This window comes from Bufo bufo, chromosome 4, assembly GCF_905171765.1.
Source record: "Bufo bufo chromosome 4, aBufBuf1.1, whole genome shotgun sequence".
Classification (NCBI taxonomy): Eukaryota; Metazoa; Chordata; class Amphibia; order Anura; family Bufonidae; genus Bufo; species Bufo bufo.
In genome coordinates, this window is record NC_053392.1 from 17,753,605 (window position 1) to 17,776,510 (window position 22,906).

Genomic DNA, 22,906 nt, shown 5'->3' on the forward strand with positions numbered 1-22,906 from the left:
CAGTCATTCGAATGAACGGTGAATGGAGACGAATTATGCAACATTGAAACGAACTACGTTAACCGCTTTACGTCCGCCCATAGGATATAAACGTCCTATGGGTGGACGTCTATTTCTGAAAGCACGTTTTAAAACGTCCTTTCAGAAATAGCAGCTGCACGCTAATCGTGCAGCTGCTGATCGGGTTGCCCGCTGTCAGTGACAGCAGGGCAACCCTAAGAAAAGGCAGGGACAGTGCCCAGGTGTCCCTGCCTTCCGGATCGCTGCAGACACAGCGCTCACCGAGCGCTGTGTATGCAGAGCAGGAAGCGCTATGCGCTTCCTGTTCCGGCCCGGCGGTCATGTGACCGCCGGGACCGGAGAGTGCAGGGGCTGTGTGAGGTCTCTCAGAGACCTCGATCAGCCCTGCTCTGAGGCTGTACAGCGCTCTAGGGGTGTATTTGTCCTGTAACTGGGGCCACTATGTCAGCCCCAGTTACAGGAGAAATCAACAGTGAAAAAAAAAAAAAAAAAGTGAAGTAAATGTCCCCCAGAGGTCTTGTATGACCTTATGGGGGACGAAAAGTGTAAAATAATAAAAAAAAAGGTTGAAAAAAAAAAGTTTCACATGTAAAAAAAAAAGTCCCCAAGTAAGGAATGAAAAGAAAAAGTTAAAAATAGAAAAAATAAAAAAAGTATACATATTAGGTATTGCCGCGTCCGTAAAAACCAGCCCTATAAAAATATCACATGACCTAACCCCTCGGGTGAACACCGTAAAAAAACAAACAAAAAAAACTGTGTCAAAACAAGCAATTTTTGTCACCTTGCATCACAAAAGGTGCAACACCAAGTGATCAAAAACGCGTATGTCCCACAAAATAGTACCAATAAAGCTGTCACCTCATCCCGCAAAAAATGAGCCCCTACATAAGAAAATCTCTCAAAAAATAAAAAAACTATAGCTCTCAGAACATGGACACATTAAAACATAATTTTTTTGTTTCAAAAAAACTATTATTGTGTAAAACTTTAATAAATGAGAAAAAGTATACATATTAGGTATCGCCATGTCTGTAACAATCTGCTCTATAAAAATGTCACTTGACTGAACCCCTCAGGTGAACGCTGTAAAAATAAATAAATAGAAACTGTGCTAAAACAACCAATTTTTTGGTCACCTTGCCCCATAAAGTGTTATAATGAATGATCAAAAAATCATATGTACCCAAAAATAGTACCAAGAAAACTGGCACCTTATCCCCTAGTTTCCAAAATGGGGTCACTTCTTGGGAGTTTCTGCTGTAAGGGTGCATCAGGGGGCTTCAAATGGGACATGGCATCTAAAAACCATGTGGAGTTCCTTTTCTTCTGCGCCCTGCCGTGTGCCCATACAGCAGTTTATGACCACATGTGGGGTGTTTCTGTAAACCGCAGAATCTGGGTAATAAATATTGAGTTTTGTTTGGCTGTTAACCATCGATGTGTTAAAGAAAAAAATTGATTAAAATGGAAAATGTGCCAAAAAAGTGAAATTTTAAAATTTGATCTCCATTTTCCTTTAATTCTTGTGGAACGCCTAAAGGGTTAACAAAGTTTGTAAAATCGGTTTTGAATACCTTGAGGGGTGTAGTTTCTACAATGGGGTCATTTATGGGGGTATCCACTATGTAGGCCCCACAAAGTGAGTTCAGACCTGAACTGGTCCTTAAAAAGTGGGTTTTGGCAATTTTCTTAAAAATTTGAAGAATTGCTTCTAAACTTCTAAGCCTTCTAACGTCCTAAAAAAATAAAATGACATTTCCAAAATGATGCCAACATAAAGTAGACATATGGGGAATGTTAAATAATAAATATTTTATGAGGTATCACTTTCTGTTTTAAAAGCAGAGAAATTGAGATTTAGAAAATTGCGAATTTTTCAAATTTTTGGGTAAATTTGGGATTTTTTCATAAATAAAGGTGAAATATTTTGACTCAAATTTATGACTATCATGAAGTAAAATGTGTCACGAGAAAACATTCTCTGAATGACTTGGATAAATAAAGGCGTTCCAAAGTTATTACCACATAAAGTGAGATATGTCAGTTTTGCAAAATTTGGCCTGGTCAGGAAGGGGGCAAATGGCCCAGATGGCAAGTGGTTAAAGGGATTAATGGAAGCGACACGCGTCACCACTATGGAAGAGAATAATGGAGCAGTTTTTTAATGGACTAACCACAGAACTGCAAAATTGGGTACGAGATCGCAAACCCCGTACCCTACCAGAGGCAGCCAAGCTAGCTGACGAGTTCCAAGACACCAGGCGAGACCAACGCACACCACACCGGACCATGTATGGATCTACCACCCCTCTGCCAGCAGTGACTACCTTGGCTCACCCACGACCAGTCGCGAGCCACAACCAGTACCCTCCTAGGTACAATACCCGACCACCGATCCGCTGCCACACCTGCAACTAACAGGGGCACATCCAGAGAGACTGCCCACGTAACTGACCTCGCCAGAACTGGAACCACCAGGGTCCTCCCCCCCCAATCGGGCTGCAGTACACTGCTGCCAAAGAGAATCTGTGCTCCCAACATCCACAGTCACCTCAATAGAAGAGCCTCTGGGGATCCTACACGAGGTAAACCCCATACAAGCCGCCTCAGACAACCGCCAGGTGGTACACATGGAGGGGAAGAGTATACAAGGATTACGTGACTCTGGGGCCACGTTAACCCTGGTCCAAAATCATTTGGTGCCTAAGCACACCCTCACCGGAGACTGTGTAGCTGTACGGGTGGCAGGGGGAGCAATTTAAAAAGTTCCCACTGCCAAGGTGCATTTGAATTGGGGGGCAGGGCATGGAAACGTGGAGGTGGGAATTATGCAGGATTTGCCCGCTGATGTTATTTTGGGCAATGACTTGGGGGAGCTCACCTCTGCTTTTGTCCCTCAACCAACTATCCAAGAGACCTACCCGGTTGTTACCCGGCAGCAAGCACGCACCACGGCTCTATCCGATCACACTGAGGCTCAGGTAAACAATATGCCACACACCCCTACTATTCTCCCCTGGGATGCCCCCCTGGAATTTCAGGTGGCCCTAGATCCCTCCCTGCAGGTATATAAAGATAGGATAAACAAGGACCAAGGAGGGTTGGAGGGAGAGAGATATGCTTGGGACAAAGGTCTCATATACCACTATGCAGAGAAGGTAGTAGCAGGGTCCATACCCGTGCCCACTAAGCAGTTAGTGGTACCCCGAAAGTATAGACAAGAGTTGCTGCGCATCGCATACGATATACCATTATCAGGACATTTAGGAATCAGCCGAACGAAACATTGGCTGACGCAGAACTTCTTCTGGCCAGGTATCTCAAAGGATATTAGACAATACTGTCAAACGTGCGATACCTGCCAGAGGGTAGGGAAGAGAGGGGATCGCTATAAAGCCAAACTCAGATCGCTGCCCATAATTGATTTGAAGAACCCTTCAGTCGAGTAGCTGTAGACATAATAGGACCCCTAGCGAAACCCAGCTGTGCCTGAGAAGCACCAGGCACCTCCAGAACAGGCTGTATAGTGGTGGAAGCGAATGTACCTGAAAGCATAACCCCACTCCAGATCCTGAGGAATTTTAATTGTGTGTGTTCTCCTGACATTACAGGACATTTTAATTAAAATATAATAAAAGCATAAGTTTTACTAATCAGTCAGAGAGGAAGAAGGGCCACAGATGGACCTAGAGACCCTTGAAGAATTTTGGATTTAAATAATAATGTGGTCACCTCCTGAGAGACCTATATGTATGTTGGTCGTATGATATATCAGATAGGGGCACCCAGTTCACTGCAGAGGTCACCCACCAACTCTGGAAAGTGTGTGGGGTGAAACCGATCTTAAACTCCGCCTACCACCCCCAGTCCAACGGGCTCTGTGAACGGTTTAACGGAACACTTAAACAGATGATCCGCACGTTCATAGACACTCAAAAAGACTGAGAACGGTTTTTGCCCCACTTGCTCTTTGCCTATAGGGAAGTACCCCAAGAATCCACGGGATTCTCCCCTTTTGAATTATTGTTCGGGAGGAGAGTGAGGGGTCCCTTAGACCTTATCAGAGAACACTGGGAGGGAGGGGTAACTACGAATGGTACCCCTATTGTCCCATACGTGCTGGAGTTTAGAGAACGCTTGGAGGCTCTGACCCAGACGGTACGTACTAACCTCCAAGCGGCCCAACAATGACAGCGCAGATGGTATGATAAGGGGGCCAGGGACCGCAGCTTTCAGGTCGGGCAGAAGGTGTTAATTCTACAGCCAGTCCCTAATGACAAGCTGCAGGCCTCCTGGCAGGGCCCATACAAGGTGGTGGAGCAAATCTGCGATACCACCTATGTGATCGGCCCGTGCGCTGGAGCAGGGGGCAGACGCATGCTCCATGTGAACATGCTGAAGCCCTACTATGAGCGCATAGAAGAGGTGACCACTATTTGCGCCTCTGCCGCAGAGGACTTTGACAATTTACCTCTCCCAGACCTCCTAGAGAAAGAGGGCCAGAAAGAGGACCTGGAAGAGGTTCAGTTAGGTGAACGGCTGAGTCCCCAGGAAAGGGCGCAGGCTCATAGTCTAATAAGGGGAAAAGGAACCACTTTTTCTAATCTCCCCGGGTACACCCCGTTAGCCACCCACAGAGTAGAAACACCAGGGCAGACCCCTCTCCGCCAACCTCCTTACTGCATACCTGAATCCGTAAAGGATAATATGCGCAAGGAAATTGAAGAAATGCTACAACTAGGAGTCATAGAGCACTCTGAAAGCCCTTGGGCCTCCCCAGTAGTTCTGGTGCCGAAGCGGGATGGGACTAACGAAGTCTTAATGATAAGACCGTATCCGATGCCTACCCTATGCCCCGGATAGACGAGCTCCTGGACAAAATGGCCAGGGGCCAATACCTCACCACAATAGATCTTTGTAAGGGGTATTGGTAGATTCCCCTAGCCAAAGACGCCATCCCTAAGTCGGCGTTTGTCACCCCGTTTGGCCTGTACCAGTTTAAGGTCATGCCATTCGGAATGAAAAACGCTCCGGCTACTTTTCAGAGGATGGTGGATCGGCTATTGGATGGGTTCCAGGAGTACGCTTGCGCCTATCTAGATGATATAGCGATCTTCAGCCACTCCTGGACTGAACACCTGACCCACATAGGAGCCGTACTAGACCGTATTAGGGAGGCAAGATTAACTCTGAAGCCCAGTAAGTGCCATATAGGGATGGCAGAAGTCCAATACCTAGGACACCGGGTAGGGAGCGGCCAACAAAAGGTAAAGGCTGTAGGTAGAGGCTGTAGCCAAATGGCCAACCCCTCGTACCAAAACTCAAGTACTGGCATTCCTAGGTACCGCAGGATACTACCGTAAATTTGTACCCAACTACAGTACCCTGGCCAAACCCCTCACCGATTTGACCCGCAAGAATCTCCCTAAGATAGTAGTCTGGACCCCAGTTGTGTGAGCAGGCATTCCAGCAACTAAAAACGGCTCTTGTGAATTCACCTGTACTTGCCGCCCCTGATCCAACTAAGCGCTTTCTCGTCCACACAGACGCTTCTATGTTTGGATTGGGGGCAGTACTGAGCCAAGTCGGAGAAGATGGCGGCGAGCATCCAGTGGCTTACTTAAGCAGAAAACTTTTACCCCGGGAAGTAAGCTACGCCGCCATAGAAAAAGAATGCCTGGCCGTGGTGTGGGCCCTTAAAAAGCTGCAGCCCTATTTGTACGGACAACCCTTTTCCTTACTTAAAGATCACAACCCGCTGGTGTGGCTGAACAGGGTGTCAGGAGACAATGCCCGGCTGCTGCGCTGGAGTTTGGCGCTGCAGCCATTTGACTTTACCATCCACTACGGCCCTGGGAAGCAAAATGGCAACGCCGATGGGTTATCCAGACAAACTGAACTTGAAAAGTGATCTGTGAGCGCTCCTCCGGACATCCCCAAGCCGATCCGTTGAAATCAGACTGTGTATGCCGGCTTGGTTCTGGGGGAGCATTGTGGCAAACCTAGCCACTTATAGAATGTCTTTCTTGTCTGTACCTCTTCCCCTCCCCCTTTTCCTGTCCCATTGTTTCCCCAGCAGGGTGTTGTCTCAGGGACACTGGGAGACCAGTTTAAACTAGCTGCAGTGTCCCCCCTCAACCTCCCATCAGCCCTTGCTATTGTCTGACCCCACCTTTCCTTGTACCATAGTAATCTATGTATTGTATGTAAATGAGGCTGTTGGAGGTTTGAAACCAGGTGTGCATGCCTAGTAAAGTCAGTTGACTCCCAAACTGTGTGTCGTCCAGTCACTGGGGAAATTGTCTCTTGTATATTGACCTGCTTCTTCAGCTACAAGGGGATTTAAGTGAAGATATTGAGGGTATACCGTGAAGCTCTGCAACATGGGGGTTGCAGAAAACCAGAGCCCCCCGCCTGTCCTGTACTGCTTCTGTGGAATTACAAGTCCCAGAATACTAGTTCTCTTTATAGGTGTAAATCCATTAAAACCTGGCTACTTGTAGGTTTCCCTTATGTATGGAGACAGTGAGCTGTGGTTATCAGGGGCTCAGACCATGGGGACAGTCGGTGTCAGCCCTGCAGCAATACATAGAATGGGCGCTTATCCTCTAGCAGGGGTCATACTGTGCTGTATATACAGTGTAGTGCGACATCATGTTCACACAATTCTGCAGCCCCCCCCCCGGCCCTTGTCTGAGCCCCCCCGACCCTGGTCTGCGCCACCCTGGCCTGTGCCCCCCTGGACCCTGTCTGTGCCCCTCGGCTTGCTGTTCTGTCATCTACTACTGCTTATTTTGTTACTCTTATATATGCAGATGGTGTGCCTTATATGTGCCATAATAAGTACCAGTACATGGTGGAACAGCGGGCAGAAAGGGGAGGCTGCCATGTACTGCAAGCTATAGACAGTATCACCCCCCTTCCCAATGTTTTATATAAAGATAAATAAACAAACAAAAAAAAGTCTTCACTATTAAAATATAAAAATACTAAAAACACGGTTTTGGTGACCAACCCCCCCCCCCCCTCCCCCTCCAACACACGCACGCACCAAACAAAAAAAATTTGAATAAGGGCCCATGCACACGACTATATGCCCTCTGATACATTCGGTCCTTGAGCGGGCCATATGTCCCAGAGCGGCACTGATTGTGTGCACGGGAGCGCACGGCTTCATAGATTACTAAAACGTATGATTATGGTACAGTAGTCTCACGCGCAGCCCAACGCGCACATAACCTATGATGCTGTGCGATCAATGCCGCTCCGGGACATATGGCTCACTCACGGACTGTATGTCTCGGAGGGCATACAGTTGTGGGCATGGGCCCTAACAATGATCAAAAAATTGCACGCACCCCAAAAATGGTACCAATTAAAACTACAGTTCACCCACAAAAAAGCCCCCATAAAGCTCTGTAGACAGAAATATGAAAAAGTTATGGCTGTCAGAAAATGGTGATGCAAAGAAAAAACTTTTTTTCTCAAAGGTTTTATTTAACCCCCTTCTACGCCAGAGGCTTTTTTTCCTTTTGCATTTTCGTTTTGTGCTCTCCACCTTCCCAGAGCCTTAACTTTTTAAATTTTTCCGTTCACATAGCTTTAGAGGGCTTGTTTTTAGCAGGACAAGTTGTACTTTCCAACACAACCATTTAATATTGCATAAAATGTAGTGGGAAGTGGGAAAAAATTCCAAAGGTGGTGGAATTGAAAAAAATTACTTTGCCACAGTTTTACAGTTAATTTTTTTTTCACTTGTGATCTTGATTCTCCAGGTCAGTATAAATCTGGTGGATACCACATATATATAGTTTTCTTGCGTTTTGATACTGGAAAATAATGTAAAAAATTGAAATGTTTCTTTTTTTTTTTTTTTGCAATTTTCGGACACCTATAAGCATTTTGTAGTTAACTAGCATTGGAGTCTATAATGATTTTACTAGTTTCCTATCGAGCCCGGCTACAGACAGGGGCTCCGTAGAAAACACTGTGCAGCAGCCTCCTGTCATTCACTATGACAGGGTCTGCCGTACACAAGCTCCGGCTCCTCTGATCGCCACACGGGGGATCCGGAGCATTACCAGAAGCGCGTATTAAAAAAAATAAACTCTCAGGTTATGAGCTGAACGCTGCGATTGGCCAGCGCTACAGCCTGGGAGAAGGAGACGCCGGCAGGCTCCACCCAGTTGAGTCGAACATATGAAGATACCGGAGCCTATACCGGGAGAACGGAGCGGCGCCCGGGGATAATAGTAAGTGCAGGGAGATCCTCGGGCGCCGCTCTCCATGTCTGTATACTTAGTTTAGATTTTTTATTCTAGTCAAAGGTCCTCTTTAACTAGCATTGGAGTCTATAATGATTTTACTAGTTTCCTATCGAGCCCGGCTACAGACAGGGGCTCCGTAGGAAACACGGTGCAGCAGCCTCCTGTCATTCACTATGACAGGGGCTGCCGTACACAAGCTCCGGCTCCTCTGATCGACACACGGGGGATCCGGAGCATTACCAGAAGCGCGTATTAAAAAAAATAAAAAGTATTAAAGGGGTTGAGTAATCTTAGACATTGGTGGCATGTTGCTACAAAAGGCCACCAATGTCAGTTAGGTGCGGGTCCCAGCTGTGGGGCCCACACTTATCTCTATAACGAAACACCAAAACCGAAAATAGCCAAGCGCACTGCTCAGGTCATGTCTGGGATTCAATGACTTTCTTACCCTCATCTTACATTTTCTACCTCTTGGGCTAATAGTAAATTACAAAATATTTTTTTCTACCTTCTAGATTTCATTGCTTGGAGCAGTCGGCAGAACTTGAAGAGGAGAAGAGCACGTCAGTGAAGACTGCAGTCCAGTGAGAAAGATCCCAACAAGGGTGAGTACGGCTGACTTCAGTGCTGAGGACCCGAGTGTCTCCTTCTCAGCCTCCACATCTTAGTAAAATTAGGAGGAGGAGAAGGATGGACTTCCGTGGCATCCGGCACTGGCCGCCAAGCTACACCGAGTGGGACTTGGAATGTGCCGGGTGTTGGAGGAGGGCAGCAGCAGACTACTAAGAGAATCTCCTTAAAGGCTTTGTCGTTTTTTTCTATTCATGACCTATCCAGATCGGTGGGGGGAGGGGGCGCCTCCCGACACCCCCACGATCAGCTGTTTGAAGAGAAGGCAGCACTCATACAAGCGCTGCCTTCTCCTCATTGTTAACCTGCTTACCGACTGCAGTGAAGAGCAGTGTAATTGCAACTATGGCATCCCCATTCACTTCTATGGGACATTACCCTACTACTCACTTGGACAGTAAGGAGCTGTCCCATTGAAGTGAATGCAGTTGCGAGGGCAAGCAGGAGAACAACGAGGAGAAGGCAGTGCTTGTATGAGCGCTGCTTTCTCTCCAAACAGCTGATCGGAGGGGGGGGGGGGGCTGGTGTCGGACCCAGGCTGATCTGATATTGATGACCTATCTTGAGAATGGGTCATTAATAGAAGAAAAGCTGAAAACCCCTTTAAGGAAATGATCTGCTTTTGTGAATCTGATAACCAATCCGGATAGGACATCAACCTTAGAGCTCATGCACACAATAGAATTTTCCCCCATTTCCATTCGTTTTTTTTTTTTTAGGTCTGTATGTACAACCATTCACTACAATGGGCCTGGCAAAGAATGTTAATGACACAAAGTGCATCACATGCCTGTATGTCAGAGAGGCCCAGAGCATTATCAGTCATGTCAATGCTCCGTGCCTCTGCTGTCTGGAACGGGGCTTGGCAGTCTTTCACACAGCGGATTCCACGCACAGGATCCACTCGTGTGTAAAAGCCCTAAAGGTGCTGCAGATCACCCTGTCATCCAGCAAAGAAACGTGTACATGTGGACACCAGAATCCTCCTTCCTTGTCCGCTGATTGTGCTGTGTTATCAGCACCCTGCTCCCCAGAAATAATGATTCTGTATGAGGATGAGCAATAGCAATGGTGATCGCTCCTTCCCATACCATGTAAGGGGGCTGTAAGGGATGTGCGGGGGGAAGGGGGATGGCGGGTTATCTTGACTAGTCACAGGAGTGTGGGCGTTGCATGGGAGGAGGATTAATACTTTGACAGGGCCCCCACAACAGTATTATACAATGACACTACATGACTGATAGTGTGTGTGTGTATATATACAGTACAGACCAAAAGTTTGGACACACCTTCTCATTCAAAGAGTTTTCTTTATTTTCATGACTATGAAAATTGTAGATTCACACTGAAGGCTTCAAAACTATGAATGAACACATGTGGAATTATATACATAACAAACCAGTGTGAAACAACTGAAAATATGTCATATTCTAGGTTCTTCAAAGTAGCCACCCCATTGTTGTATTATGTATTCTGTTTTTGCCTCGTCTGTTCGCAGGCAGCTGTTCTGTGATGTTGTGCTGTCAGGTTCTTGCCTGTTCTGATCTGTACCTGTCCTGTATTATGGTATGCCCTGGTCTGTTCTGTGCCTTCCCTGTATAATCTGTATCCCTGTCTGTTCTTTGTATCGCCTAGCAGTGCGTAACTGCATCTGACAGCCTGGCAGTGTTTAAAGGGGTTGTCCTATCTCAGACAATGAGGGCATGTTGCTAGGATATGCCCCCATTGTCTGATAGGTGTGGGTCCCACCACTGGGAGGTGGTGCAGGTCCTAGTGGTGGGCCCCGCACCTATCAAACAATAGCAACATGCCCTCATTGTCTGAGATGGGAATACCCCTTTAACTGCTTCTGTTGTGTTTTGTTGGAAGTGCCTCACTGCTTCCGTTCTGCCTTCGTGGGAGGGTCCCTGGCTTCCCTGGAGGGGGAATTGCTATCTGAATCGCTATCTGACTCTGCTGGTTCCATCGCTGCTATCTTCCGGTCCGCCGGACCAGCTGTCACTGACTTGGTGTCACTCTAGGAGTCGCTCCTGGCAACTATCTTGGCTCAAGTCTATCCTCACTACCAGAGGCTCTAGTGAATACCAGGTGTTGCTTAGTCACGCCCTTCCAGAGAGTAGCCAGTCAGTGGCAAAAGTGGGTTCACACCCTATGGTTCGTTACACTCCCTACTTCTACATCTCTATAAAAGAGTGAGTCCTTCACCTGGATGGCTCATACTTCCAGTGCTCAGCAGATATGGCACCGGCGACCAGCTTTCTCATTCTTCTAATGTTGTGCTGTGCAGGAGCCTTAGCAGACTACTATGACGAACCAACACCATCACCACCAGGTAATCCTAATAAGCATGCTAATGAGTCACAGGGATGAATAGAGAACCGTCTAAGGTGTATCTATGGGTTGGTTTAAATATTGCAGCTGTGTCTGGCTAGTTCTCCTGTGCTGGATACAACTGATGGCCAAGCTGGACTCTTGTCTAATGTCCATAGTTGGATTGAGTAACATTGCATATAAAGAAAGAGGTCCGTGGCAAAGCTGATGCCACCAGATACAAATAGACCTTATAGGAAAGTATAGAATCATTTGTTTCATCACTTTTTGAATAAGGGCTTGTTTTTTCTCTGGGAAGGGGGAACTGGGGTGCATATGTGAATGAGCCTTAAAGAGGTTTTCAAAGATTTTTCAAAATTTGGTCCAATGCAGGGGGCTGTAAATGAAAGGAAAAACACTTTTCCTTTTATATAACCTGCCACTCATCTGGTCCTGCAGCAATGACATCACATCCATCGTTCACATGATTACTGCTTCCAATCACTGACCTCAGTGGTTATGTGTCATTCATTCACACATGACCACCGAAGTCATTGATTGGCAGTAGTGGTCAGTCATGAGAACGATGGATGTGACACCATCTATGTGGAAGGTGTGGGTTCAGAGCAACTCTGAAGCTGCAGGACATGTATAAGGTAAGCCTGGTTTTACACAACCCACTGCTCTGAGTAAAACTTTTAAAATCTCATAATATCTTCATCATGATTCCTCTCATGTCATTGTCTCCATCTCTTTAAGGCTCATCCTCTTCCTCTATTTCCTTTATGTCTATTGTACATTACAGTAAAGTATAGGATAAAAGCTTTTTCTCGATTTGGTCAAGATTCCATTGGTTTCCTCCAACGTCTCACTCAACAAACGTAAATTAATGGAAATCCCCTTTGACAGATGTCCACCAGGAAGGATAGGGGGGTCTATAGACATTTACATATATCCTCACTCTGATGTGTCTACACATGTCCATTCCACCATTTAACCATTAATAGGTCATCATGCTGATCTCCTGGAGTTAGATTTACCAGAGACATTTACCATGAGTGTCTGACCAGTAAAGCATATTTTCACCATAGACATGATGATCATTGTTATTAGAGATTAGGGTTGAGCGAACCCGAACTGTAACAAAACTTTAGGATTTTTGGACCCCGGACCCGAACATTTCAGTAAAGGTTCGGGTTCGGTGTTCGTAGCTTTCTTGGCGCTTTTTGAAAGGCTGCAGAGCGGGCAATCAAAAAGCGGTTAACTGTCTGACCTTAGAAGCCATCACAGCCATGCCTACTAATGGCATGACTGTGATTGGCCAGTGTAGCATGTGACCCAGCCTCTATATAAGCTGGAGTCACATAGCGCTGCACGTCACTCTGCTGTGCTTAGTGTAGGGGGAGGATGCTGCTGGTGATTTCAGGGAGAGAATAGGAGAGACTCTTTGCTCAAAATCTGAATCTAACTCAGCGATCTACATACATTGTGTATTGTGGGTGCAGGGCACAATTTTTTTATCCTGCCCTGAGCCCAGTGACCGAAAAAAAATAACTTTAATAAGTCAGTTAGGTGGGCGGCGGCGGCCATTTTATGCAAGCTCAGTGCACCAGCACTGCATCTGAGCTTTTGGGACATTGAAAATCCCAATTTTTTTGGCAATATACAACATCTGGATTAGTCAGCCATCATTTTCTGGGGTTTTAAAAACATACTTTTTTTTGTCAAAAAACAGTATTTTCCTGATCTGCAAGTGTTACATTCAAGTTTAATATATACAGCTTTCATATTCTGTTACCAAAAAAAAACACTTTTTTGGCAATATACAACATCTGGATTAGTCAGTGTGCAATTTAAGCTAGAAATACACCCATCATTTTCTGTGGTTTTAAAAACACACTTTTTTGCCAAAAACCACTATTTTCAGGCCTTGCAGCATCAGCACGTGTGACATTACAGGCTTATATACTGCTGTCAAATTCAGTTGTTAAACAAACACTCGTTTGGGTAAAAAAATTAGTTGGCAGCCTTTGATGGAGATGTCATTGTGAGATACACCCTTAATACATTTGGGTTAGATTCAGAGATTTGAAATACCGCCATTTGCTGCACCAATATTTAATTCAGGCCTACAGTGGTTCAGGCCATGTGAGATACACCCTTTACATACAGGGGTTTGATTCAGGCATTTGAAATACAGCAATTTTGGGCAAAGAAATCTTTAATTAAGGCCTAGTCTGGTTCTGGCTGTGTAAGATACACCCTTTACATACTGTCGTTCTATTCTACTATTAATTAAACACCCATTTAGGGCAAGATTTTCAAATTCAAGAAATATGAGGAGAGCGTCAAATAAGGGACGTGGCCCAGGTCGTAGTGCTGCTGGTGGAGCTCCTGTTGCAGGGAGAGGACGTGGTTGATCTGTGCCAGCTACACGCACAAGTAAAACCCCTTCCTCAGGTGTGAGTAGGCGACAGAACCTGCAGCGGTATTTGGTCGGGCCTAATGCAGCTCTACGAATGGTGAGGCCTGAACAAGTCCAGGCGATAGTAGATTGAGTTGCTGACAGTGGATCCAGTTCCTTCACATTGTCTCTCACCCAGTCTCCTGCTGAAAGACCACAGTTGGCACCTGCAGCCGATGTCCATCAGTCTTTCACCTCACCCCCTTGCAAATCAGCCAAGCAGTCTAAACCCCAAGTCATGCAGCAGTCTCTTCTGCTTTTTGATGACTCTGTTAGCATGGTTTCCCAGGCCCATCCACATAGCCCTGCCCCATAAGTGGAAGAGATTGAGTGCACCGATGCCCAACCACTTATCTTTCAAGATGAGTACATGGGAGGACCATCGCAGCACGTCTCGTATGATGACGAAACACAGGTGAAAACTGCTGTGGCTTTTGAAAAAGTGTGCAGACCGACAAGGAAGGCAGGGGTGAAGACTGGGTGGAAGATGATGTGGAGGACGATGAGGTCCTCGACCCCACATGGAATCCAGGTCATGCGAGTGACCTATGTAGTTCGGAGGAAGAGGCGGTGGTCGCACAGAGCCACCAGCACAGCAGAAGAGGGAGCAGGGTGCAAAAGCAGAGCGGCCGTCCTCTAGACAGTACGCCTGCTACTGCCCACCGCAGCAAGGGACCGAGCACACCAAAGCCAGCTTCAAGGAGTTCCCTGGCGTGGCAATTCTTCAGACAATGTGCTGACGACATGACACGAGTGGTTTGCACGCTGAGCAATCAGAGCCTGAAACGAGGCATAAACGTTCTCAACCTGAGCACAACCTGCATGACCAGGCATTTAAGTGCAAAGCATGAGCTGCAGTGGAGTAGACACCTCAAAAACCAAGAAAGGTCTCTGGCTCCTCCTGCTTCCTCTTCTGCTGCAGTCTCGGCCTCTTCATCCACCTCTGGAGTGACAGTGCCACCTGCCACCCCGCAAGCAACACCACCACCTGGGTCACCAAGCATCTCCACAATGTCCCACAAAAGCGTTCAGCTCTCCATCTCCCAAACACTGGAGAGGAAGAGGAAGTACCCCCTACCCACCCGCGATCCCTATCCCTGAATGCCAGCATTTCTAAATTACTGGCCTTTGAAATGCTGTCATTCCGTCTGGTGGAGACGGATAGTTTTAAAGGCCTTATGGCGGTGGCTGTCCCACAGTACGTCGTGCCCAGCCGCCACTACTTTTCAAGGTGAGCCATCCCTTCCCTGAACAACCAAGTAGCGGACAAAATCAGGTGTGCACTGCGCAACGCCATCTGTGGCAAGGTGCACCTGACTATGGATACGTGGACCAGTAAGCACGGTCAGGGACGTTATATCTCCATAACAGCACACTGGGTAAATGCAGTGGCGGCTGGGCCTGAGGCGGATAGCAGTTTGGCGCATGTCCTTCCACCACCGAGGATTGCAGGGCGCTTCAGTTTGCCTCCTGTTGCTTCCTCCTCCTACTCCGCTTCCTCATCCTCTACTAGCTCCTCATCCGGTCAGCGTAACACCTTCACCACCAACTTCAGCACAGCCAGGGGTAAACGACAGCAGGCAGTTTTAAAACTTATCTGTTTGGGGGACAAACCCCACACCGCGCAGGAGCTGTGGACGGGCCTTGAACAACAGACAGATGAGTGGTTTGTGCCAGTCAGCCTCAAGCCCGGCCTGGTGGTGTGCGATAATGGGCGAAATCTCGTAGCAACTCTGGTACTAGCCGGTTTGACGCACATCCCTTGCCTGGCGCATGTGCTGAATTTGGTGGTGCAGAGATTGCTTAAAAATTACCCCGACATGTCAGAGCTGCTGCATAAAGTGCGGGCTGTCTGTGCGCGCTTTCGGCGTTCTCAACCTGCTGCTGCTCGCCTGTCAGCGATGCAGCGTAACTTCGGCCTTCCCGCTCACCGCCTTATATGCAACGTGCCCACCAGGTGGAACTCCACCTTTCACATGCTGGCCAGACTGTGCGAGCAACAACAGGCCATAGTGGAGTTTCAGCTGCAGCACGCACGGGTGAGTCGCTCTGCGGAACAGCCCCACTTCACCACCAATGACTGGGCCTCCATGCGAGACCTGTGTTCCTTGTTGCGCTGTTTAGAGTACTCCACCAACATGGCCAGTGCTGATAACGCCGTTCTCAGCATTACTATCCCACTTCTATGCCTCCTTGAAAAAACGCTCCTGGCGATGATGGAAGAGGATGTGGCACAGGAGGAGGAGGAAGAAGAGGGATCATTTGGTAGGGTTTCCGGCCAGTCATTCCCAAGTGGCTCTGAGGGTGGGTTCCTGCACCCACAAACCCAAGGTACACAATTGTCCAGCCAGGGCACAGTTCTGGAGGATGAGGAGGTGGAGGAGATTAAGGAGGAGGAGGAACCATGTTTACAGCAAGGTGGCACCCAGACCAGCTCATGGCCATCATTGGTGCGTGGATGGGGGGATACAGAGGACACAGACGATACACCTCCCACAGAGGACAGCTTTTCATTTCTTCTGGGCAGCCTGGCACACACAAGCTCCACAACGACCGCCGAGTTACCCACATTCTAACTTGTGCTGATTACTGGAGCGTGATCGTAAGATGAGTGAGTACAAGCGCACGCTTGTAGACGCGCTGCTGGTGGCATTACCACCTGACAGCGGGGGCACAGTGGAAGCACAAGGCGAAGGCAGAGGATGAGGAACAGGTCGCCAACACAGCTGGGGCACCGCCAGCACCTTAGAAGGCAGGGTTAGCATGGCCGAAATGTGGAAAAGCTTTGTCAGCACGCCACAATAACCAGCACTGGCAGCTGATATGGAACGTCTTAGCAGGAGGCAGCATTTCACCAACCTGGTGGAGCAGTATGTGTGCACACGCCTACACGTACTGACTGATGGGTCTGCCCCCTTCAACTTCTGGGTCTCCAAATTGGGCACATGGCCTGAGCTTGCCCTTTACGCCTTGGAGGTGCTGGCCTGCCCTGCAGCCAGTGTATTATCTGAACGTGTGTTTAGCACAGACAAGCGCAGGTGCATGTCCACAGCCAATGTGCACAAGCTCACATTCATTAAAATGAACCAGGCATGGATTCCACAGGACTTGTCCGTACCTTGTGCTGAATAGACATGTATACCGGCACTAACCAGCCATTGTTATACTGCAGCGCAATTGCTCATTCTTGTATTTTGGATATTTCACACTCTATTGGAGTGTACCTTAATTTAAAAAAATTAAATTAAAACCAAAAACCTGTGTTGGCTACCTCGTCCTCCTCCACCGCCGCTTCCACCTACACAGCTACGTCCACAACCTCCTCAAACTCCTACTCCATATGGAACTCCACCTCCTAAATTTTTTTTTATTTGTATGTATTTTATTTTAGGTCATTTCACTACTTTGTCATTTACATTTTTGGGTGAAATTCACCAATTTTGGGGTGTATAGTACCACTGCTATACCTTGTAGACAGGTTAAAAAAAAAATATGTAATTTACATTTTCTGGTGAAATTCACCAATTTTTGGGTGTATAGTACCACTGCTATACCTAGTAGACCGTTTAAAATAAAAAAAATTGTCAGTTATAAATTCAGGTGAAATTCACCAATTTTTGGATTTTTCGGTGTGATGTACCACTCCTATACCTAGTAGACCGGTAAAATAAAATAATAATTTTTCAGTTACATTTTCTGGTGAAATTCACCAATTTTTCGGTGTGATTTACCACTGCTATACCTATTAGAATGGTAAAAAAAAAAAAAATTATAATTTGTCAGTTACATTTTCTGGTGAAATTCACAGATTATTGGGTGTCATGTACCACTGCTATACCGAGTTGACAGCTTAATACATTTTAATAATTTTTCTGTTACATTCTTGGGTTGAGTATATATAAAATTTAACTTTTACTATGATTTCACTTAAAAACGTTGGTGGTAGCAGTGAGACAAAGACGAAAAAAACATACATACATGTAAACATTTATTTTGCCACCATATGAGACCACGATAAGGTAATACTGGGTGGGTCTTACCCCGTCCTGTAGGTACACGGCCAGGGTTGGTGGGTGGCGTCAATGCTCCAGTGTGGTCATAGGCACTGGTATCCAATTGTAAAGTTGGTATGGCAATCTGGATACTCCTATAATGCCCTGGTCTAGAGCCCTCCCTATATGGATGGTCAGGGGCTATACTCATAGACCTGCCTCAACGACACGGAGCACCCGCCCCGACAGGGGCGACCCCGTACGGAACCTGTCCCTAAATGGGGCCTATTCCCTGTAAGTCCCTTACTGTATGGCCCTACATGCCATGTTTAGTTCCATAAAAAATGGAGCTCATCAGGGGCTCATTGAAATCAGAAGGTTTCTACAAAAAATACACAGAGAGATATACAAAGCGTGGTCACTACCATGCACCTATTTAGATATACATTTAGACAGCATTAGGTATGTAGTCTCAACTTACTGTTTCAGTAGAGAGTTTCTTGTAAATACAAAATGGTGTGGACGGTCAGTGGTACACGTCCCTGCCGGGGTATGGAGAAGTGTCCCCAATAATACCCTCGCCTCACCTCACTGCTGAATGCCGGCAGTGTGAGAACACAGCCCATTCAGCCGCCTAACCTTTTAAAATCAGCGCCTCCAGCTGTTTCCGCCCCCCTGCTCCGCCTTCCTCCGGTGGAACGCACGCCATTTCCATGCGCTCCATTCCACCGGAAGTCGATGTCACGTGATCGCTCGGGCTGCCGGAAGTTCCATGTGAATGTGTCTGAGCGTCACCCGTTGCCCAGCAACCGGATGACGCGCAGGCACTACATGCTGATCAGCCGTCTCAGATGCCGGACGGCAGTTTTAAAGAATACAATCATTCAAGGATGGATTTCTCTGGCAGGTTTCCATCCATACTTGTTCCTACATGCATTTGGCCATGCGGTGCTTATGAGGAAAATATATTAGACACAAAAGGTCTATTTATGCACCAAAATAAAAACTATAAATTTGCCATTTCTGTCATCGGGTATATATATATATATATAGGGCTAGAAAGAGTATTTCTGCACTATTCGTTATTATAACCAAGGGGAATATTTTGATTTTAACAATGAAATCCTCCTATATAAGGTCCAGAGGGGACCGCACATCTTAGATCTTAGTCAATTAGATCCTACAGTCAGATATAAAACGAGTCATTATAATGTTATGACCGTCATAATAGCTGAACATTCAGATAAAACACGTATAGCTCTGTTGTTCATTAAGGCCGTTGGGATAGTGTCTTCAGATAAAAAAATCCACCTTGCCTCACATTGGAGGATTCTCCTATCTCAATCTCCACCTCTTAACGGTGGCCTCACTTTTTCGATTCCCATAAACGAAAGGCACCTTGGGTCCCCGCCGTGCTCAGTACGTACATGGCGTGAGACCACGGTATCCCTGCTGTTACATGCTCGCCAATTCTTCTTCTCAGTTCCCTTTTTGTTTTGCCCACATATTCCTTGTTACAGGAACATGTGATTTTATAGACAACCCCCATGGTTTTACAGTTTATCAGATCCCTGATAGTATATATTTTTCCTGTGTTGCAGCTCCTAAATGATTTTCCGCACTGCATGTACTTACAGGCTATGCACCCCCCACATCTGTAGTTACCATGAACACCTTTTTCCAGCCAGGTTTTTAACGCCGGTTTAGGAGAGAAATTACTATTCACCGTCCAGTCTCATACACTCTTTCCCCTCCTATATGTTATACTTGGGTGTTCTTTTATGGTGGTACAGAGGTCAGGGTCCATCCTGAGTACATGCCAGTGATTGGCAATTATTTCTCTTATGCCTGCGGAGGCTTCATTAAATGTACTGATTAAACGTGTCTCCTGAATCCCTGTTGGGGACACGTTCTCAGTATTGCTCGTCTTGTTAGGGGTAAGAAGGGAGCTGCGGGAGCGGGCTTTTGCGGCCCTATAAGCCGGTGTTAATGTGCCAATGGAATAACCCCGATCCATAAAACGTTTTTTCAGATTTGTTGCCTGTCTCTGGAATTCCACCTCCTTAGAGCAATTTCTCCTTATTCTCAGATATTGACCCCGGGGAATTCCCCTCCTGAGGGGGAAAGGGTGGCAACTGTCCCACTTCAGGAAGGAATTTGTCGAGGTTGGTTTACGAAAAATTGTAGTTTCCAGGCAACCATCCTGGTCTTTGGTGATAAGGATATCTAAGAATGGCAACCGCTTCTCGTCACACTCTGACGTGAAACGTAAGCCAATCTGATTTTTATTTAGGCTTGATGCCCAATCTGAAAAAGACTTACGGCCACCTTTCCAGACAACCAGCACGTCATCTATATAACGTGCCCATATCTGGACATTTTGGACCTCACAGATGGTCTCATCACGGAAGACCAATGTGTCCTCCCACCAGCCCAGGAGCAGATTTGCGTACGATGGAGCACATGAACACCCCATCGCGGTGCCCCTGAGCTGGTGGTAGAACCTGCCGTTGAAAAGGAAATAATTTCTGCATTATACAAACTCCAAAAATTGAAGGAAAAAACGTATGCATCGTAAATTGACATCCACGCGTACTCAGAAAATGTGCCACTGCGTGTAGGCCCCATTTATGCGGGATGGATGAATATAGGGCCTCCACGTCAATACTCCCCAATATGCACCTATCCTCTAGATGTATCTCTTCTAGTTGTTTCAAAAGGTCTTCTGTGTCCCTGACATATGAGGGAAGTGATTGCACGAAGGGTGATAGAATTTTGTCTATGTAGATTCCTACATTTTGACTCCCGAAACTGTTTATTCCCGAAACTATTGGGCGACCTTTGAGTGGGTCACACCCTTTATGCACTTTCGGCAGACAATAGAATGTCGCTATCTGCGGGTGCTGTGGGAACAGGAACTCGTATTCAGTTGGACTAATTAATTTGTTATTTTTTGCTGTATCCAATATACTCTTAAGTTCACGTTTATATTTGATCGTGGGGTCTCCCTCTAAAATCTCATAACAGTCACGTGAGGCCAGAAGTTTTTCACACATTATTTTGTAACTGTCTGTATCCATTATGACAGTATTTCCTCCCTTATCAGAGGACTTAACGGTTATGTTCTTATTATGTGCCAAGCTCTCTAATGCCCGTGATTCTTCCTGTGTACAGTTTTGAGGGGCTAGGTGTAAGTGTGTGGACTCGAGTTCAGTACTCACTAAATTCAAGAACACATCAATACAGTTTGTGTCAGTAGTGGGTGCCGTCCTAGTACTCTTGTTTTTTAATGGTGTAAATGGCCCCTCTCCCAGTGATGTTTCTAATGGAGTCGCTAGACTCTGTAAGAGTCGTACATCCGCCACCATATTAGTTGGGGCCCCAAGTTCCAAACTGTTTCTTTTCTAGGTTACAAAAATGTTTAAACCACCTTAATTTTCTAACGAATAAGTTAAGATCAACTATTGTCCTAAAGAGGTTGAACTTAGGTGTTGGTACAAACGAGAGCCCTTTTTCCAAAATACTATTTTCAGGTTCAGTCAAAAGGTAGGAAGACAAATTAATTATTTTTGGGCCTGTGTTCCCATCGGTTGTTGCTGTGACCGGTTTCTTAAGGGGTAGGACAGATTCTGGTCTAAAAAACCTTGACTATTTTTATTATAACAATTACCTTTATAATTTCTTCTCCCACGCCCCCTCCCTTTAGCCACATTCCTTCTGCTGCCTGACTGTTCTCTATCAGACTCAGATGGATCAGTTTCCGTTGAGGACGGATCAGTGTCCCTTTCTATCCTCCCTTTCTCACTTAAAAGAATATAAGCTTTATTTTCTTTAAAGTCTGACAAATCACGTGTGAATTGCTTATGCTTTCTTTCTTTTAAATGATATTGGAATTTTTCCAAAGCTGTCTGGAGTTGTTTTTCTTTTATTCCAAAGTCAATTTCTTGTGCGAATGTCTGAGTGACCTCGACCTGATCCTTCAACTTTTTGTTTGCATTCTCTAATGTGGAGTGCTCCTGTTCTACTAAGATTTTCATAAGGCGCAGGGAGCTGGCAGTTGCTTCTTGTTCCCACTTTGTCATTAATGATGCATTCCTGCATCTATTGGCTGGTAGTAGTGTGATCCTGAGACCCCTTGGTACAATATTGTGTTCTAGGTAGTGCTCCAAACTCTGGACCTCCCACCAAGACACAATTTGCTCCCTATAAGTTTTTTCTAGTTCTCTAAAAGCAGCACTATATGAAGGGGAATAATTTTTTTGAAGGGAATTTTTCTCAGAAAACACCTCCTTGGACTCTGTCAGCCAGTCTTCTGCATTGAAACCGGTACTTAGAAAACCTGCCATATCCATAGATTAATCAACACTTATATACAAAAAATTATCTCAATGCACCGAGTGCGTGTGTGCAGAGCTATGTCACACCTCCTATAAACTTATTTACCACATGTGGACTGAGTATATATAAAATTTAACTTTTACTATGATTTCACTTAAAAACGTTGGTGGTAGCAGTGAGACAGACGAAAAAAACATACATACATGTAAACACTTATTTTGCCACCATATGAGACCACGATAAGGTAATACTGGGTGGGTCTTACCCCGTCCTGTAGGTACACGGCCAGGGTTGGTGGGTGGCGTCAATGCTCCAGTGTGGTCATAGGCACTGGTGTCCAATTGTAAAGTTGGTATGGCAATCTGGATACTCCTATAATGCCCTGGTCTAGAGCCCTCCCTATATGGATGGTCAGGGGCTATCCTCATAGACCTGCCTCAACAACTTTGGAATAAAAGAAAAACAACTCCAGACAGCTTTGGAAAAATTCCAATATCACTTAAAAGAAAGAAAGCATAAGCAATTCACACGTGATTTGTCAGACTTTAAAGAAAATAAAGCTTATATTCTTTTAAGTGAGAAAGGGAGAATTTAATGGGATACTGATCCGTCCTCAACGTCAACTGATCCATCTGAGTCTGATAGAGAACAGTCAGGCAGCAAAAGGAATGTGGCTAAAGGGAGGGGGCGTGGGAGAAGAAATTATAAAGGTAATTGTTATAATAAAAATAGTCAAGGTTTTTTAGACCAGAATCTGTCCTACCCCCTAAGAAACCGGTCACAGCAACAACCGATGGGAACACAGGCCCAAAAATAATTAATTTGTCTTCCTACCTTTTGACTGAACCTGAAAATAGTATTTTGGAAAAAGGGCTCTCGTT

At 46.0% G+C, this 22,906-nt stretch overlaps 2 protein-coding genes across 6 annotated transcripts in view; one reads left to right on the forward strand and one right to left on the reverse strand.

The window, feature by feature from the left end:
* The window catches only part of LOC120997021 (WAP four-disulfide core domain protein 5-like), an 884,590-nt gene that overhangs the window by 667,996 nt on the left and 193,688 nt on the right, over nt 1-22,906 (reverse strand). The window lies entirely within an intron of this gene.
* Nucleotides 1-22,906, forward strand: part of LOC120997019 (stewaprin-a-like) — a 184,945-nt gene that overhangs the window by 79,523 nt on the left and 82,516 nt on the right. The window contains exon 1 of one of the 4 annotated variants that reach the window (XM_040426928.1): nt 11,079-11,253. The exons of 2 other annotated variants lie outside the window; for them this stretch is intronic. In XM_040426928.1, coding sequence (XP_040282862.1) covers nt 11,160-11,253 — 94 coding nt within the window. In that variant the 5' untranslated portion in view covers nt 11,079-11,159. Of the gene's footprint in view, nt 1-11,078; nt 11,254-22,906 lie in introns of those variants that run through there. One more of the 4 variants, XM_040426926.1, reaches the window with a different exon arrangement.